The sequence below is a fragment of the Dunckerocampus dactyliophorus genome, chromosome 8, assembly GCF_027744805.1.
Source record: "Dunckerocampus dactyliophorus isolate RoL2022-P2 chromosome 8, RoL_Ddac_1.1, whole genome shotgun sequence".
Taxonomy (NCBI): domain Eukaryota; kingdom Metazoa; phylum Chordata; class Actinopteri; order Syngnathiformes; family Syngnathidae; genus Dunckerocampus; species Dunckerocampus dactyliophorus.
The window spans coordinates 10,175,851-10,195,934 of NC_072826.1; the positions used below are offsets into that span (position 1 = coordinate 10,175,851).

At 41.0% G+C, this 20,084-nt stretch overlaps 2 protein-coding genes across 2 annotated transcripts in view; one reads left to right on the forward strand and one right to left on the reverse strand.

Annotated features, from left to right (window-relative positions):
* The window catches only part of srpk1b (SRSF protein kinase 1b), a 39,907-nt gene extending 35,819 nt beyond the window's left edge, over positions 1-4,088 (forward strand). Inside the window, exons 11-16 of the mRNA XM_054783849.1 lie at positions 3-344; positions 574-668; positions 794-901; positions 2,527-2,596; positions 2,750-2,842; positions 3,160-4,088. Of these exons, the coding sequence (XP_054639824.1) occupies positions 3-344; positions 574-668; positions 794-901; positions 2,527-2,596; positions 2,750-2,842; positions 3,160-3,344 (893 nt within the window). The 3' untranslated portion in view covers positions 3,345-4,088. The remainder of the gene's footprint in view (positions 1-2; positions 345-573; positions 669-793; positions 902-2,526; positions 2,597-2,749; positions 2,843-3,159) is intronic.
* Positions 4,089-6,945: 2,857 nt separating this feature from the next.
* Positions 6,946-9,676, reverse strand: lhfpl5a (LHFPL tetraspan subfamily member 5a). The gene is made up of 2 exons (XM_054784246.1): positions 9,274-9,676; positions 6,946-7,208 (listed from the first exon to the last, which is right to left on the reverse strand). The coding sequence occupies exons 1-2, from the start codon at positions 9,674-9,676 to the stop codon at positions 6,946-6,948; spliced, it is 666 nt and encodes a 221-aa protein (XP_054640221.1).
* Positions 9,677-20,084: the final 10,408 nt, after the last annotated feature.

Sequence of the window (20,084 nt, forward strand, 5' to 3'; positions counted from 1 at the left end):
AGAATCGCCAACCAACCAGCTACCCCAGCCTGCGAAAGAGGCAGGTGCACACATAGAGGCCACCAGCGAGGAGAGCAACATGGAGGTCAACGGTCACACCTCCATACTTCTGAGCACAGACAGCCCAGAAAGACAGGAACATGGGACCCCGCATGTCGGTAAACAAGAGGACCTTCAGACCTGCAACAGTCCCTCTGATGAGCCTAAGCCTCAGTCACAGGAGCAGCAGCCTGCTTCCCTTGGCTCAGACGATGTCACCTCAGAACTAAATGATGAAGTCAAAACTGAGAGGAAGGCGGAGGAGATGGACGAAAGAGCCGGTGAAGATGAAGAAAACCAAAATGGTTAGTTGGTGCAACACATTACAGCACTTCACCAGATTATGGAAGTGGGGTAAGCTAATATAGACACCATGCTATCACGCTGATCAGTCAGTCCCTCTATTTGTGAACACATCATTAGAAAATAGCTGTTTGGTAAGTGATAGAAAACATCAATATTTTCTATTGTGAACTTCAACTGTTTTTGTATTTGTATATAATGTTCCATCCTTCCTCTTTCATTTTTCAACAGAATCATCCAGTAGCTTGTTAGTAGACCCCCTGGACCCCTTGAATGCTGACAAGTTGCAGGTTAAGATCGCTGACCTTGGAAATGCTTGCTGGGTGGTGAGTGTAAATACTCGATTGCCTCTGTCATCAGTGATGACGTATTTGTCACATATGCTGTATGTTCAAGCCAGGCCCATCAAACTATTTCTGTTGAAACTGTCTTTTTCTGCATGCTCCTGCAGCACAAGCATTTCACAGATGACATCCAGACCCGTCAGTATCGATCCCTGGAGGTGCTGATAGGATTCGGCTACAGCACACCCGCAGATATTTGGAGCACAGCCTGTATGGTAAAATAAACGTACAAAAACGAGGACCCCAGTAGAAATTGAACCATAACATCAAAAAAGGTGTCATGAGAGTATTTTGATGAATCAACAAAACAGACTATTTAAGACGAGTTGAGAAATTCCATGAATTAACATTTAGCACTGTTGAATCTTAAGGAGACTCTAAGAAGAGCTTCAAAATGCTAAAAGAAGTAATTGGAGTGAGACAAAAGATTTTTTTGAGTAAGCAATTTATTGAACACAAACTGAAATAGGCTGTTCATCAGCTGTTCAAAAGTTTAAGACCATCGTGAAAAAAAACAACCCAGAAACCCCCATGAAATAGACATAAAATGTTGAATAAAGGTCTCAGTAAGGAGAAGCTGTGCCGTTCTTGTTAATCACGTCAAAAATTAGGTTTGGGCATGCTGGGAGTCAGTGTTTCCAGGAGGCTAGTGGGAATGTTGCTCCAGGTGGTGAAGATGGCTTCACAGAGGGCATCCACTGTCTAGAACTGCTGTCCATTTTTGTAAACTTCCCTTGCCGTCCATCCCCAAATGTTCTCAATTGGATTTAAATCAGAGGAACATGCAGGATGGTCCAAAAGAGTGACGTTATTCCTCTGGAAGAAGACCTTTTTCAGGCGGGCATTGTGAACTGGAGCATTATCCTGTTGAAAAACCAAATAATTACAACACAGACAAGGGCCTTCAGTCATAAGGGATGCCCCCCCAACATCTCCACATTGCCCTTTGACGCCCCTGCACAACCTGAAGCGCCATTGTTCCATTGAAGGAAAAAAGCACCCCCAGATCATCCATTGTGCCGTGCGGAAAACATCTCCTTGTCATGCCAGTAACGTTGGAAGCCATCAGGACCATCAAGGTTACATTTTTTTCTCATCAGAGAATAAAACGTTCTTCCACCTCTCAGTGTCTCATGTTTGGTGCTCATACAAATTCCAAACGAGCAATTTTGTGGCGTTGAAGGAGAGGAGCCCTTTGAAGACATATTTTGTTCTTAAAACCCTTTTCTTGTCTGCATCTGCCGGTTATTGAACTGCACTTGGCACCAATAACAACCTTCATTTGGGCTGAGGATCATCCTGTTTCTTGACGGACTGCCAATCAGGGCCGGTGAAATTGTTTTGGGTCCACCATTTGACTTCTTTGTTCCATAACCCTCAGGATCTTTGCAGAAGTTTAAAATGACTGTCTTACTGCATCCACTTCAGCAGCAACGGCGCACAGTGAAAGTCCTTGCTCATGCAGCTCAACAACCCAACCGTGTTCAAAGAGGGAAAGCTTTTTTGCCTTTGCCATCAGGAGATCATGACGGTGTGAATACCCGACAAAAAATGACAATGAATCCACATTTTTGCAAATATTTTTGCTTTTAATGGCTGTGGTCCTCAACTTTTGATGAGCTGATGAACAACCTATTTCACTGCAATGGTTGTTTGCAATAAATTGCTGACGCAAAACATTTTTTTGCATTTTGAAGCCCTACTGAGAACCTCCTTAATATCCAACAATGCAATTTTTCAACTGGTCTTATAATTTTGATCTGAAGTTTATAATACAGCTATGTCATATTGTTTTTGGACTCTCATGCATGTTGCATGTGTGTTTTGGGTTTTTCCTTAGGCCTTTGAACTGGCCACTGGAGACTATCTGTTTGAACCCCACTCAGGAGAGGACTATTCCAGAGATGAAGGTTTGTGTTTGCTTCCATGACAGTTCACCTTGTAAGCTATGAGATACAATGAGCACAAATAACCGGAGAGAAATTCTATGTTTTAAAAACTGTGATATTAGTTTGTCACACTATATTTTCCTGCTTATCTGTAAGTGACGTGTCTGCCTCCAGATCACATAGCTCTAATCATAGAGCTGCTTGGTAAAGTTCCACGGAAGTTGATAGCGGCAGGAAAATACTCCAAGGAGTTCTTCTCCAAGAAAGGTATATAACACCCACTGCACCCCAAGCCATATGATGTCTGCACCCTTTCATGGAGCTTCCCCATGCCTGCTGCACAGGTTTTAGCCTGAGGCCCTCATGGCTTCAGGGAACAAACATCTGCTGTGTCTGAGGATAGAATCTGCACGTAGACTGTAGTGCAAATATATTTGAAGTTGAAGTTTACTCAACTGATAATCCATTAGCACCACGTGACCTGTGTATTTGTGTTGTTTTCTGTGGTCTGAATAATTGGCCTCCATAATCTATTTTGGTCATGTCAAGGCTTGTCATCTATAGAATGTGTCAACTCCCCGCAGGTGACCTGCGACACATCAGCAAGCTGAAGCCGTGGGGCCTGTTTGATGTGTTAGTGGAAAAGTACGAGTGGTCCAAAGAGGAGGCCCACACATTCAGCAGCTTCCTGCAGCCCATGCTGGACCTGGTACCTGAAAGGAGGGCCACGGCGGCCCAGTGTCTCTCTCATCCGTGGCTGGCATCCTAAAGGTGCCATGCCGCACATGTCTACACTTGATTGCCAAAGGATAGGTGTGAAGATTCTGGGCTTTTGAACAGAAATATTCTCACACTCAAGCCTTTTGACTGTGTCTGCACTCCTTCACGGCCTTCAAATGCAACCCACAAAAACTTTTAACATCAGCGAAAACTGCAGTTAAGTCTCCATTCTTATTTAGAGACTACTGACAGAAGAGAAGCCCCAACATCTTCATTTCAAACTGCAGGGACTGTTTGCTTTTGTTTTTCTATCTCCATCTTTTTTTTCTGTTCAGCACATCACTCTTTCAGGTCTTTAGGTACTCTTAGAAGTTAAAATAAAATGTTGCTGGATTTCAGAAGACGTTGCACTTGATTGTAACAGCAGGGACAGGGAGGTTTCCATAAAATGTCAAATTACTTTTTACATCACAATAAGAGCCAAATCATGTTTACCATTGCGTTAGCAGTGCCAGCTACCATGCCTTTGGCTGTCAAAAGCATGCAGTGCTTCAATTGATCAATTCCAAAAATGCTTACTGCTGCAAGAAGTGACTTGTTGCTTTCTTGGCCCTGCAAAGTATATTAAAACATTTCTACATTCATATACAGTAAGGAGAGATAGGAGAGCTACATTTGATACATTTTGTTATGGATATTGTTCTTGCTTGCTGCGGATGGCACAAATGTCAATAACATGCACAAAGTTTTGTCTAATAAAAGACTGGATAGAGACAAAATGAGTATATCAAAATATCTGACTTTTGAGCTATTTTTGCGCCTTACTGACCACACTTTAATCTCATCTGTGCTGACATCTCCGACTTAAACTCTAACTAGTGCGAGGAACGGACTTGTCGAAATAAAGCGCTGACAGCCGTTAGCAAGGCATGCTAACCGCCGAAGCGCAAGGCGGTTGCTGAGCAACAGTGCCGAGAAAAAAACAATTAGATTCAGGCGCGGAGACCGCGGGTCCAGATACCCCGGAAAGGCCACTCATGGAGAGAATGCTACCACCAACAGAGCCGCTAATAGCCACCCAGGCCACACAAGATGCAGCAAGACGGGACCCCAGTTTTGCCGTCTTAGCCGTTGATCCAAGTGGAGTTCTCAGTATATAACGGTTTGAAGATTCTTTTGGTTGCACAAATGAGAGCTACAGAGGGAAATCTTGACACATACTGTACTGAAAATAATGCGGCGCTAGTACGGGGTGATTTGAAAAGCCTGCATAAACAGAGTGGAACTCTAAAACTGCAGAACCACAGCCTTATGGAATGTTATCTGAGTTCCAAGAGGAGGTTAAACAGCTGAGGGAAGAAAATAGAAAACAGCCCAGTGAAATCAAGGTATTACAGGATACTAACGCTGCCTTGAGCGCTGCTCTTAAAGAATATATAGAAGCAAAAGAGAAAATCATTGAGCAAATGAACATAATTGATGAAATGCGTCAGAATGAACGAAGTGATCTTGACGGGGCTCCGAATTAAACCCAGGTTGTATGAGAGGGAAGTCAGGAACGAAGAACCAGAAGCAATGGATGTCGCTTCAACACAGCAAGAAATTGCCAACTTTTTAAATTCAACGCAACCCACCTTATGGCAGAAAGAACACCACACCCGTCAAGAAATTGAAAACCGCAGGATTGAAACAGGGCAAGAAGCTGAAAGAAACAAACGTATACATGAATGACCATCTGACAAAACGCAACGCTGACATTGCCAAGAAAGCATGGCGACCTTCACAGACATCAGCCAAAACATAATCTTTGTATGTGGAGACTTCAGTATTGATCAAGCGACGGATAATAGATGGCTTCATAGATACAATGTACAGTTTGAGTCTATATCCTAAAGTCACCAGACCAAGCAGATTACCAGACCATTGTCGCCTGGAAACGTCTCGAGGATCCGCCAGGAGGAGCTGGACGAAGTAGCCGGGGAAGGTAAGCGCTATAAAATGGATGGCTGGATGGAATCAAGTTATGGAACGGATTGAGTAAACAACTCAAATGAAGCACTAAAATGAGCGATTTCAAGAAACAGTGCAAACAGTTGATGTTAAAGTACAAAGAAGAAGAGTCCTGAACTACTGTGTACATACAATGCTATGCCAAACCACTCTTGAACTTACTACTAACGCTTCTTTTCTTTGTGAGTACATTGTTTGTACTCATGCATCATCCAACTATGTTCCTGTCAACTATTAACCCTTTCATCACTTATTAAATATTTATTAGGACTGTTATAATACATTTCTTTACAGCGATTATAAACATTGACTCCTATTGTAACACATTGTTGTACTGCCTCATTTTCCTATGTTTTTGAAATTGGCAAAGAGTACATTTGGAATACGGGAAGTGAACAAATGTATTGTAATTGATGTGAAACGGAAAGGGGGTAGGATTAAATAAGCTTTGCTTCTTCCTTACTGCTTGCTGGACATGTGGAACTGTGACTTGGACTATGTGATGTGCAAAGTTCCCTCGTTTATCGCAGGGGATAGGCACCCAAAAAATTCCGCAATAAGTGAAATCCGCGAAGTAGGCAACTTCTTTTTTTTAATTTATTTTTTACAATTATACAGGGTGTCCCAAAAAAATGTATACACCTGTTGAGATATGAGGTGGATTTGAAGGAGGGTTTTCTTGAATACTCTCAGCGTTCACCAAATCTCACACTGCTAGACTTTTTGACACAGGAGACATGGCAGGGTGGCACAAAGGAGATTGATTGACTATGGCCAAAGGCCAATCAGGACGAAGAAAACAATGGGCGGTGCAGACAGATGAGAGAGGGAAGAGAGAGACAATCAACTTCCCACAATGCAATTCTTTTTAAAGGGCCAGGCTCGGCCTCTAACAGCGTTCATACGCTGCAATTAAAAAAAATATATAAAAAATAGAGATAGGGAGCACGGTATTCCAATGTAACTTGTATTTATTTTCAAAATAAATTAAACTGTTACCATCAAAATTGGATAGTGTGACCTTTTCTGCAGTATCAGCTCTCAACATTGTGGACACATTTAAAGGAATGCTCAGGTCATTTTTAGCCGAATTAAAGCCGGTTTTATTCATACAGATACTCTGCTACTTCCCCTCCCATGCACAACTAGAAAGTGGCAGTTTTCTTCTGTGGGTAAGAAAAAGAAACAACTTGTCTCATGGATCATCACTTGAATAGCAACACCCGCACCGGATGTGATCTATTAAAAGATGTTTCAATATTTAATGTTTTAAAAATTTACAATTTAGTTTTTATTGGTAACGTCAAGTATTAATTTCATGTTTATTTTGATTGTTGTGTCGCACGCTATTGATAGTCATGGCTTCCTACTTTTTTTAACTTAACTTGAGCTCCGGGTTTTTATTTGAAAAAATACCTTTACATTCAAATAGGATTCAGTTAGGCTCCATTTCTTCAACTATTTCAATGAAAGGATTAACTTGGATATTTCAATATTCAATATTTCTTCAACTCCTTCCATTCTTGTCAAGTGGTCACCAGTGGATTCAGGCATTATCTGTAGTTGAGAGATACAAAAAAATATATGTTTAAACTTCCCGTCTTCCCCTCTGACATCCTATATTTCTTCTTCAGTGTAGGTTATGTCCTCCCCTCCCTGCTGGTACCTTTCCCCTCCACTTGGAAGTCCTCAGGCAGCAGCTTGTCCTGTCTGCTGCCCAGGCTGAAGGCCAGGAAAGACAAGATGAGCGAGTCCATGATGCTGATGATGGCGAGGATGTAGGCCCAACGCACCGTGCAGTGACCTAGGGTGTATTTGTCGGTCCGCTGGCCACACATGCGCTTCACCTCATCCGAGTCCCAGCCATCGGGGTAAATCATGCAGCCGATCACCATGCAAGCGCCTGGAAGGTGAGGACGCCGAGGTGAGTGGAAATAACAAAAATCACACATTTTTCTTTATCTGAATGTCTCAAGACTTGATTGGTAGCCACAAACCATTCGTTTTCGGAAGTGATTGTCTTTTGACTTTCAGGTGGAACCCCAATGTCAAAGTTCACAAGGAACAAGGATATCATAGCACGTAGACTTAAACAAGTGGTTCTCAATTATTTTCTGTCGTGCCCCCACTGGGGGACAGAAATGTTTTGGCTCACCCCCACTGATTTGCAATTTGACTGAGAAAGTGTTATCTATTTATCTGTACTGTACGGACTGAACTTGAAACTGAAACCAGCGAAATGCAACAAAATGGAGAGCAGTGAAGCATACAAGCGTATTCAAGAGTCAATTTGCATGCCGAGTACAACAAATTCATACAGGTTGGCAGGTCTGCATTGATATTGAAAGCCCTCACTGCCTCTCACGTCCCCCCGACAGTTCATATTTCACACACGTTATATACACTACATCACCAAAAGAATCCAGACACACTTCTCCAACAATGATCACATATGCTCCAATTCACAACTCAATCACACTTTACAATAAGGTACACAAAAATACACTAATTACTGAGGGACTAATGAAGAACTAATGACTAAGTCACATACATTTTTACTAGTTACTAAGGAACTAAGGCATGCAAATTTAGACTAGTTACTAAGGAACTAATGAACTTATGAGGAACTAATGACTAAGCCACATCAATTTTGACCAGTTACTGAGGAACATAATGAGTAGAGTAGTTACTGAGGAACTAAGGCACGTAAATTTAGACTAGTTACTGAGGAACTAATGAGTAGAGTAGTTACTGAGGAACTAAGGCACACAAATTTAGACTATTTACTAAGGAACTAATGAAGAACTAATGAGGAACTAATGACTAAGCCACATACATTTAGACTAGTTACTGAGGAACTAATGAGTAGCGTAGTTACTGAGGAACTAAGGCACATAAATTTAGACTAGTTACTAAGGAACTAATGAAGAACTAATAAGGAACTAATGACTAAGGCACATACATTTTGAGTAGTTACTGAGGAACTAATGAGGAACTAATGACTAAGCCACAAATTTTGAGTAGTTACTGAGGAACTAAGGCACGTAAATTTAGACTAGTTACTGAGGAACTAATGAAGAACTAAGGAGGAACTAATGAAGAACTAATGAGGAACTAATGACTAAGCCACATACATTTAGACTAGTAACTGAGGAACTAATGAGTAGCGTAGTTACTGAGGAACTAAGGCACGTAAATTTAGACTAGTTACTAAGGAACTAATGAGGAACTAATGACTAAGGCACATACATTTTGAGTAGTTACTGAGGAACTAATGAGGAACTAATGACTAAGCCACATAAATTTTGAGTAGTTACTGAGGAACTAAGGCACATAAATTTAGACTAGTTACTGAGGAACTAATGAGTAGAGTAGTTACTGAGGAACTAAGGCACGTAATTTTAGACTAGTTACTAAGGAACTAATGAGGAACTAATGACTAAGCCACATACATTTTGACTAGTTACTGAGGAACTAATGAGTAGAGCAGTTACATTTGCAGCTTGTAGCACATTGTAGAAAAAAAACCCAGCAAAAATGAGGGGAAAAGGCACGATGTAAAGAGAAAAGGCTGAAACGCTGATCGAAATAAAAGGTGTGGACACCCCTGGGTTATGAAGCTAATGCTTTATCAGTTTCATCAGTGCTTCTTGAGATGAAATGTTTCAAAAACCAAGAAAAAAAGATGCATATGAACTGTTTGGACACTTCATTGGGTACATCTGCACAATATAACAAGACCTAGTGCGAGAACTGTCTGAAAATAAAGGTCGACACAGTCATGGGAGTATTCATTTCACGTTATGTACTTTGCAGCGGTGCAGATGTTTCTAATGCTTTGCTTGCCGTTTTGCAAACAACCACAGTAATAAACATAAAGATGACAGGTTTGGATACAGGTCTTGTCATTGTTGTGCAGGTGTACCTAATACTGCGTCCTGTGCTTCAACCAGGTGCTGCTCACTGACTGGAGGCCAGCTGCATCCAGGCGCAGATCTTGTACACACTGCCCGCGTTGCAAAAGAAGAAGAGACTGAAGCACACGATGCTACCCACAACCAGCAGCGTGGAGATGCCTACGAAGAACATGGCCGTCTTGAAGGCTCCGGACGGGATGGAGCCAAAGTCCAGTGCGCTCCCTTTGCAGATGAGCTCCGAGGTGAGTGCGTTCCCTATGCAATAGTGGAAGAGGCCGAAATAACCAGCTTGTGGCGTGTTGACACTGTCCCCAATCCAGTAGGGCTGGATGAACACCACCACCGTGATCACAGCGAACGTGATGGTGAACACGGTCCACAGCACACCTACAGCGCGGGAATTACGCACGTAGTTGGTGTGGTAGATCTTTGCCGCCTCTTTGGCCGGCAACATGGTGACCTACGTAGAAGTTTGTGCTCTGTCCTTTCCTTTTCAATTGGTGTTATTAAAACTAGCTTTCTAAATTGTTTGTCTATTCCCAACACAGCTTTCGGAAAAAATCAACCTGCAAAAGGACGGCACTTTTATAAATGCAATGAATGAATGATTCATGGTAAGCCGACACCGCTTGCCTGCCAGGTGGCCACTTTCACTAAAAGGTATTGTATTCACTTTCTTTAAAGTTAAAAAAAACAAACATAGTAATAGTTCGTGCTAACGTGTAGTCCTATTTCATTAGCATAATTACAATTTGTATCCTATTTTTTTTACATTCTTATCTTTTTTCTCCTTAACGTTGTACTAGCTATATATTGTCTTTTAAAACTCCCATTTGCTTATTGATATTTAATTTTTTCCAACACCTACCTTTATTTCTTTCTCAAACTATAAATGACAAAATGTAAGCAAACGAAATATTGTAAGTGTAAAATTTATGGTGTGAATGAATTATCAGTAATAGGCATGGAGAAGGGAGAAGGAGATTAAAGAAACTTTACTTCTTCCTACTCCTTTTCGGACATGCTGAATGTAACCACGTGATAGTCCTGAACGTAACTTGTTAAGCATGTCTGAAATCTGAAACAGGTAAACAATATATGTACTATGGCCCAATAGGGGTTGAGAAACACGGGAGTGAATGATCATGTGATACACTTGCATTTCAGACGATTCAACACTAGATGGCATTACATAGCCGAGGAGCGCTGCAGTATATTACTTTGTACTGTCTTCTTAATGGCATAATGTACAGTTGCATTCAAAATGATTAAACCCCCCCATTGTAAATTAGGTATATTTTCATAATGCAAAAAACGTTCAATATATGGCCAATTAAAAAAAAAACGCGCCACTGTGTAATATTAGTAAACTATTGTATTTTTGTTAGTTCATTGAGCTACTAACATGTTTATAAACTTAAAATAAGCTTTACAAAATAATTTATGCTGAGGAAGAATCGTTTTTTAGTGTGCTTCTCACTGCAGAATTAGGCTTTTTGACATTGCTAGTGATGTGCAGATTAATACTGAAAAATCAATACTTCCGATACCAGCTCTTCATGCTCTAAAATCGAATCTCAAATCAAAATATCGATACTTTTGATACTTCAGTCATTTGAGGTAATGTACAGTATATCATTAGGAGGAACACAGTAGAAAGTAACTCAATTATAGGGATCTTGTCTAAATTATTAATTTTTTTAAACTGGAAAGGACGTACATGGCCAGAGTGCTGCTGTCGATACTAGAGTTTTGAACTACTTTAGTCTTTTCCTGACTACACTTCGGGAGCACAATATCAGAACAGATTGCTGACACCCTCTACTTGAACTCAGACAGGCGAGCGGTACAGATTTTTGACGGGTTTTTGCAACAGATTCCTCAAACAGCAGCAGATATCCAAAAGCATTCTTTCTGTCATATAGAGGATTTTTTGCATTGCATTTTTTTCAGTACATTCTTAAAACAGGAGCACTCCTGTCATAGAGAGGAGTTTTTGCAGCAGATCTATTACAAACAGCAGTATGCCTGTCATATAAACAATGTGTGGCATTTTTGCGGTATAGCTTCTTAAAAATAGCTAAGCACTTCTGTTAGAAGCTCTTTAACTGCTTTTGCGGTAGGTCTTTACAAACAACAGAACACTTAAGTCACATCAGAGTGCTCCTATTCTATAGAGGATCTCTGACTAGCCTCATTGGAGCATTCATCCATCCACCCATCCATTTTAGTGGTGTGAAAATTTGTTTTTATTATTTTGCATGTTTGGCACACTTAAATGTTTCAGATCATCAAACAAATTTAAATATTAGTCAGTGACAACACAACTGATCACAAAATGCAGTTTATAAATGAAACTTTTTATTACTGAGGGAGGAAAAAAAATCCAAACCTACATGGCCCTGTGTGAAAAAGTGATTGCCCACTAAACCTAATAACTGGTTGGGCCACCCTTAGCAGCAACAACTGCAATCAAGCGTTTGTGATAACTTGCAGTGAGTCTCTTACAGCGCTGTGAAGAATTTTGGCCCACTCATCTTTGCGGCATTGTTGTAATTCAGCCACATTGAAGGGTTTTCGAGCATGAAGCGCCTTTTAAGGTCATGCCACAGCATCTCAATAGGATTCAGGTCAGGACTTTGACTAGGCCACTCCAAAGTCTTCATTTTGTTTTTCTTCAGCCATTCATAGGTGGACTTGCTGGTGTGTTTTGGATGCTTGTCCTGATGCAGAACCCAAGCTGGTTTCAGCTTGAGGTCACAAACAGATGGCCGGACATTCTCCTTCAGGATTTTTTGGTAGACAGCAGAATTCATGGTTTCATTTATCACAGCAAGTCTTTCAGGTCCTGAAGCAGCAAAACAGCCCCAGACCATCACACTACCACCACCATAATTTACTGTTGGTATGATGTTTTTTTTCCACAACCTGGTGTTACTTATATGCTACAAGTTAATGTAAAGGGACACACACCTTCCAAAAAGTTCAGCTTTTGTCTTGTCAGACCACAGAGTATTTTCCCAAAGCTATTAGGGATCATCAAGATGTTTTCTGGCAAAATTGAGACGAGCCTTAATATTCTTTTTGTTCAGCAGTGGTTTTCATCTTGGGACTCTGCCATGCAGGCCGTTTTTGCCCAGTGTCTTTCTTATGGTGGAGTCATGAATACTGACCTTAAGTGAGGCAAGTGAAGCCTGCATTTCTTTGGATGTTGTTGTGGGGTCTTTTGTGACCTCTGGGATGAGTCGTCACTGCGCTTTTGGGGTAATTTTGTTTGTCCAGCTACTCCTGGAAAGGTTGACCACTGTTCCATGTTTTCTCCATTTGTGGACAATGGCTCTCATTGTGGTTTGCTGGAGTCACAAACCTTTAGAAATGGCTTTATAACCTTTTCCAGATTGATAAATCTCAATTGATGTCAGTTAAGTTATGATTTAACTCGGAGGCAATCACTTTTTCCACACACGGCCATGTAGGTTTGGATTTTTATTTCCCTTAATAATAAAAAAAAAAATCATTTAAAAACTGCATTTGTGTTCAGTTGTGATGTCATTGACTAATATTTAAATTTATGTTATGATCTGAAACATTTAAGTGTGACAAACATTGCAAAAAACAAAAACAAAATAAGAAATTAGGAAGGGGACAAACACATTTTCACACTGTTGTAGATTGCAGCAGGTTCCTCGAAAACAGCAGTATTGCTGTCATATAGATGATCTTTGGAGTTTTTTTGCACTAGCATCTTAAAAGCAGCAAAGTAGTCCTGTCATGTCACATTTGAGCGCTCCTGTCACCGAGAGGATGTTTGACTAGCATTAACATTGAGCTTCTTCCTCTTAATTTATTACTTTAATCAAGAATACAAGAAATTAATACATGACATGCTGTACAAAATACTATAATAGTGAAAGAAGAAGTCCGGTCTCTGGTCCTTAGCTTTCTGTGCTGCTCCCTAAAATGTGCAACAATTTAGCTGAATATCCCTAGTGTATAATAATGATGTACTGTACGTATGCTCTAGTGGATTCAATGCTCTAATGCAATAAACCTGATAGATGGCTCAATAATAAGTTATGTGTCCCTAATGTTACCCCTGGGAATTGACTCCCACTATTTACTCTGTCTCTGTTTACTACATTTTTTTACACTTGATGTGTCAGTAAAGGTGATGCATTTAAGAAATTGATGTATAGCGCTGTACGAGCCTGTGTGCGTATGCGAGTGTGGTCACCGGCGTGTCAATGCACTTAGCTTTATTAAGTGATGCTCCTCGCCGTTGTGAGAGGGAGGCTGTTTTCTGGAGCGGCAATTTAATTTAGACATACAAAATAGAGTGAGTGAGTGGCTTTGTGTGTGTGCCTTCAGAATGGAAACAAGCTTGGGATTTTATGGTTTCTTTGCCTGCTTGTGTTTATGCGGCAAGTGTGCACGTTGCGCTTTCTCGACAGAAACAGGGACCTTCTAACTTCATGAAATTGAAGATGATTTGCCATCTAATCTTGGAACAGTTTTGGTTGTGCTGCCTGAAGAGGAATGCTGATTTCTAGTTAGACTGTCATGTTGACAACATCAGTGCCATCACTTAAATATAGAGGATTCCCCAAGACCACAGAGGAAGAGCTGGACAGGCCACAACACCACTGAAGAATTCTAGATTGGCCCTGATTATATTGTGAAAAGACCACAGAGGAAGAGCTGGATAGGCCACAACACCACTGAAGAATTCTGGACTGCCCCTGATTATATTGTGAAAAGAAAACTATAGTGGTGAATGTCAGCGTTTTCACCATGAGAGTACCATCGCTTTGCATGACTGAGCTGAAAGGAGCCACCATACCATCAAACTTACACAGACGTATTGGACAATTCTTTGCGGCAACCGTTTGGGGAATGGACCTTCTGCTGCAGCATGAGCAAGGTCCACAAAGGCATGCTTGAATGAGCCTGGTGTGGATGCACAGAACCGGGACCTAAACCCCATCAAGCACCTTTAGGATGAACTAGAACAGATTGTGAGCCAATGTCAGTGACCTAAAATCACTAATGTTCTTCTGGATGAATGTAAAAGAATATAACATGTATGTTAGTTTGTCATACATACAGAAGATGTCATCGATGTAGCCAAGTGTCCCAATACTTGTGACCATTTTAGGAGCTGGCATGGGTCAGGTGTGTCCAACCTTTTTCCAGCGAGGGCCACATTCTGAAAAATGAAAGGACGCAAGGGCCAGTTTGATATTTTGTAAAGCTGCTAAGAAGTTATATATAGTTCAAGAAAAAACTACTACTTTTTCTAATAATATTACACCTTTTATTCTCGGAAAATTATGACTTTTTCTTGATGAATTACAACTTTTTTCTCTTAATATTTTCACTTTATTCTTGTAAAATTACTGCTAATTTTTGGTGGGTTTTTTGTTTTGTTTTGTTTTGTTTTTAGTTTTCTTGTGAAGTTATATTCTTAGAATGTGCTGTGGCCCATAATGCCCCCCCCCCTCCTGGACACTCCTAGCATGGATCAAGCATTGTTTTAGCTTGAGACATTTTCTAGTTTGGTAATAAGTAAGCACTGTCTTAGCCTCTCTCCCCAAAATGGAACTTGTTGTGCTGCTAATGAATGGGTCAGCATAGCTTAAGAAATATTTTGTTTCTCTTTTCTGCCTGGATAAAAATGTAGTTTTCTTTCTCGTGCTCACACTAGCACCTAAATAGACTGATTAGAATGTGCAGCGGTCAAGAATATGTCACATGTGCAGTGGGTCTCCCTTGTGCAAGTATTGAAAGCATAGCGGCATGTCTTGCACTCTCATAACTATAATCAAAACAAAGAAGAAGCTTATTTCACCAGCTAACATTCCTATTTTTCCTAATGCACATCTTGTGAGGCAAGGCACAGTAAAGATGATTATGCAGTACATACAATGTACAAAGTCAGTCTTCTTTCTCCAGCATGGCACACCTTTTCCTGCAGATTTTTGGAGATTTGGGGTTTCGCATAAGCCAGCCACCGCTGCCCATACACACAACTTATGTTGAACTACGTTTCACAGCATAAGGGCCACAAAAGACAATATTCGTCAAGCACTGTCTGCTTCCCATTCCTGTGATTTCGATAATGACCAAATTGACGACAACACACAACACAATCAAAGTCACTCAAAGGCAAAGATGTCATGGCATCACCTCAGACAGTTACTAAATGTATGATGTCATTCGTCGCTATACTGGCTGATGAACAGCAGATATTAGCACATTTGTGTTAAAAAAAATCAAATAAATTATTGATTTTGTAAAATTCCAGCCTTGAAGCAGAACCAAGGAACCAAAGCGAAGCCTGCTAGCCCTTTCTCATGAATTATAGTAAGTTGACGATAAAATTGAATGTGAGAGAAAATTCCCATTTCATAAGCAACCAAATTCATTGATAAAAAAGTACATGTTATGTTTGTCATTGAAATTTTAATCGGGCCAATTCATTGTGCAGAAAAATATTAAATTCTTTTCGGCTTAAGATCAAAAACTACCGAGGAACAGTTGAAATATGAAATATACAATGAGCCCTCCAAATTTTCGGGAAGAAGTTGCAGAGACTAGGTTGTGTCTCAATTTGCGCAACTCCATGCTTAAACTTAGCATTTTGCGTACGTTACACTGAGAAGTACGGCAAAGTGCAGTGCGCTGTCAGTTCCCGGATGTTGTACTCAACAAGCGATAGACCGTAGACACCCTCAATAGTCAGGAGTGGATGGATGGGTTCATTCACCTCACATTGGATCTTCTTTGAAAATATGACTCAAATCACACAAATCAAAGATCGACTGGTGTCCTGGAACTTTCTCTACTGTTAGGTCCCACTTTTTTAGGAAGGCCAAAAATTCTAATTTTGACTCCATGGAAATTCTGCAATGGACTGAAGTCAGAGTCAATTTAGATGATCTGCTTCATTTAGCAAGACCAAATGATAATATTGGGTTCTTTGGTAAGTTAACTAATTTCTTAATAGATTTGTCTCAATTCTTTAATTTGCTTAACCTGACCCAATTTTAGGACTTCAACTTTACAAACTTTCAAGCCCCCAGTTCTTTTGCTATCCTGTTTGAACATATCTGGTGTGAAAACACAAAGAGGCTTTTCTACCAACTCAGTATCCTCTCCTTCACGCCTGCTTCAGAGGACGTTTCCATAGAAACACTTGCTAAGACTTTGAGACAGGACACCCCATACCCAGAAGACGACAACCACCTTTCTCCCACATGCAATGCTGTCCTTTCATCCCTTCCTAAAAGACTCAGTCATTTAGCCTGTGACAAATTAACAAGGCACAGCCACCTTGTTTCAGGTGGCTCTATGACCGTCATTCCCTCTGAATGGGACGCTAATGAATGTGATACCACCCAAACAACCATCATTGGCGGGCAGCAGAGGCCCCCACTCCATTGTACCCTAACGATCGTCATTTGACACCACTAGAGAGCCAAACCATTCCTGTCTGGACCTGCCTTCTCCTTTAGAGGATAGAGTGGATCTTGCACCAAGCTCTCAGACTAGAGCTGTCCTATCTAGTCTGACTGGTGTGTGCCCCACCTAGTCTTGCATGAACTGATGAAGCCTGCTCGGATGAGAGGCGAAACGTCTTCGAAGACCTCCTGAACAGTCCAGTTGCGATCAATGGAATCGGCTGAGAATACAATGACCTGGATGAATGAGAATATTCACAGGCATGGAAGCGAAGTGCAGATTGACTTTAGCGAGAGCGTAAAGTGAAGATGGGGGGGAGACAGTGGATGGGGTGTCAGAATTTTAGCACAAAGTTACATCAGGTGTTGTCAACTGTCCCACCAGTCAGTTAAACAAAGAAGCTTTGATGGCCATCATTTTACAACTATTTTCCTAAAAATGAATATATGCTTTAGACATAAAACGGTTTTCCTCCAGTGATGCAATGTTTACATGCAATTGTCAACAACATGCCACCGAGTAATTCATTATGATGGAAGCGCTCGCTGGTTAATTCAAATGGTGCAACCGAGATCCAATGCAAGAGCTGCATCATAAATCCGCCTTGACTCTTGCACAAACTTTGTCCCTGCAGTAGTGCCAGTGAGTAAATTTGTCACTGCGCAAAATTTCTGGCATGCATAATCTTCATGAACACAACATAACCTAATCGCAAACAATGTATCAAAGCGTATCTCATTCTCATGAATGTGTAAACTTTTTTACCACCTCTTTGGAACAAGTCGGGGAATACTCAAGTAATTTCTGTAGCCTCTTGGATCTTCCTTGTGAACTTTTGTTTGTCTTTTTCAGTTCATGCCTTCTTTCTACTCTTTCTGCATCCTCTTTCTGCAGCTGCGAGATAATATATACGAATTATAATGTACACTTTTTCTTTTGTGCAATGAGAGCTTCTTCTTTGGAGTTCAACATCTTGTAGGTCCCTTGCGAATAGAGGAATTAATTAAGCTCGGGATGATGCCTGCTATACGGTGGCAGAGAAGTGCAAAACGCGTTAACAAAAAGCAAAACAAAATACAATTACACCACTCAGAAGGGGAATGTACCAAATTCCAGAGTTACATAAAGGAATTGATAACGTTTGGACCAATCAGCTCTGAGGAGTTGGTACGTTCCTTTATTGTTGGTAGCCGAAAAGTGCAAAGCACTTCAACAACAAACAAAACAAATTACAATTACACCACCCGGAAGGGGATTGTACCCCTGTTATACCCTCATTAAAATATTTGATGGACTCCTGTAGTACATCTTTTCCTGCCGTCTGGTAAGCACCATTTAACAACTCAAAGACCGGCCACATTTGCAACAAAATCGCATGAAGCAGCTCAAATGTGTGCCACAAAACAGGCAAAACATGATGCCAATGTCCTCCATTAACACCTGCCACAACTCCAAATGTTACCGCTTGCTGTCTAATCTGTGTGGTACATTCCCCTTCCGGGTGGTGTAATTGTAGTTTGTTTTGCTTTTTGTTAACATGTTTTGCACTTCTTGGCCACCGTACCGGCATCACATGGGACAAAGCAGAACCAAATAATGCCATGACTGCTTCATGGATGTGGGAAGTGGTGGTGACAATGCATACGCTTTTGAGGCAGACCGTGTAAATGACACGCATTGCCATGGTGAATTGCGGGACAATGCAGAGGTAAAATGTGTGCAAGTGTCAAGGTGGCATAAGGCTTTTGGAATTTCAGAAATGTGCTGTACAGACCCAAATATAAAATGATGCTGAATATGAGACAAACCCCCTATTTTTTAAGACGTGTTTTTAGAAAAAGTATTTTTAAGACAAAATTTAATTGGAAAAAAAAATCTTTTTTTGAATTAAGGCTGTCAAAAATATCGCGTTAACGGCGGTAACTAATTTATTTAATTAATTATGTAACTCTTTTTTAGCGTCACTGACGCATGCATATCATGGCAAGCCACGCCTCTCTGTTATGACGGCGGACAGAGGCTAGTGAAGGGTCCCCGCAGAGTGTGATGCTCTTTTTTTTTTTTTACTTTATTCCGACCTTATATCAACAGCAGTGCAATTCCACACTTCATACTGTAATTTCAAATGGTGATTAATCATGATTAATTATTTGTAAATTGTGATTAATCTGATTAAAAATTATAATCACTTTCAATAGCAGTTGAATTGGTCGATTACAATAAAGGATATGGGATTTTTTTTTTCTTTGACAATGCTTCGTTGATCACCATAACTTAAAACTGACATCAAAACTCCTTCTGTTGTGTGGTCAGTTGCTAAATTTGTCCAGCTGTGTCTCCTGGCTGGCTTCTCCAGGTCACTGACGTATGTGAGTGACGGGAAGAAAAGCTCTGACTCGCTATGGGAGAAGTCATTTGGCGCCACCTTATTGTAGGAATCTGTAAGCCTCTAATACACTGTGAGGCGACCTGTCAATGTGGTAATTTAATTGTCATTATAATATGCAGGGGTGTAGAGCTGCACTGCAACTGAGAAACATGCAGGCGGACCGAATACACGCAATTATTGGTGCCGTCAGTTTTTCCTGTTTTTAAGTGGACGTTTTTTTTCATGTTTAGAAAGGTCAGTGGAATAGAAGCTTGTTACTAGAGCTGTGGAGACTTCTGACCTTCATTTTTGTGTCATGTGACACAGATGGACTCCATTAGCCTTTCCCGAATAAGAGCAAGTGAAATTTGCCAAGAGTTTCTAGCAGACCATCAGTGAACAACAACTCTTGGTTGACTTTGTACTCTGATTGAACACACACACACCCACACACACAGTGCCTGTGAGGAAGCAGTAAGTCAGCCACTGAGTGGGGCTCCTGAGGCTACTGCAGCCATTATGATCTGCCCTCCAGCCTTTGAAGCCAGCCGCCACACATTCGCAGCCCAGCCAGACGCAAAAGAGCCTGGGCAGATATGGAGCAAAGTGTGGGTCAGCTTGTGCCCTATGGCACAAGAGCTGCAATGTTGGGTGTGCTCCCTAGTGGATCATGTTCATGGCTCACTACCAATTGCTCGACCCACAATATATCTTTGGGCGGATGAGTACAGAACCGGCTTTTTGTGTTAATCTTTGACTGTACGTAAAGCTGCACGGTGGCCTAGTGGTTAACATGTTGGCCACACAGTAAGGAAACAAGAAGATCTGGGTTTGAATCTCCGTATGTGTGGCATTTGCATGTTCTCCCCATGCGTGTGTGGGTTTTCTCCGGGTACTGCGGTTTCCTCCCACATTGGCTACTCTAAATTGTCCATATGTATGAGAGTGAATGGTTGTTATTGTGCCGTGTGATTTACTGGCGACCAATCCAGGGTGTACCCCGCCTCTCACCCGAAGTCAGCTGGGATAGGCT

Coding starts and splice junctions, on each gene's coding strand:
- lhfpl5a (XM_054784246.1), bottom strand. CDS start 9,676: ATGTTGCCGGCCAAAGAGGCGGCAAAGATCTACCACACCAACTACGTG. Junction 7,209..9,273: donor CTGGATGCAGCTGGCCTCCA/GTCAGTGAGCAG, acceptor CTCACCTTCCAG/GCGCTTGCATGGTGATCGGC.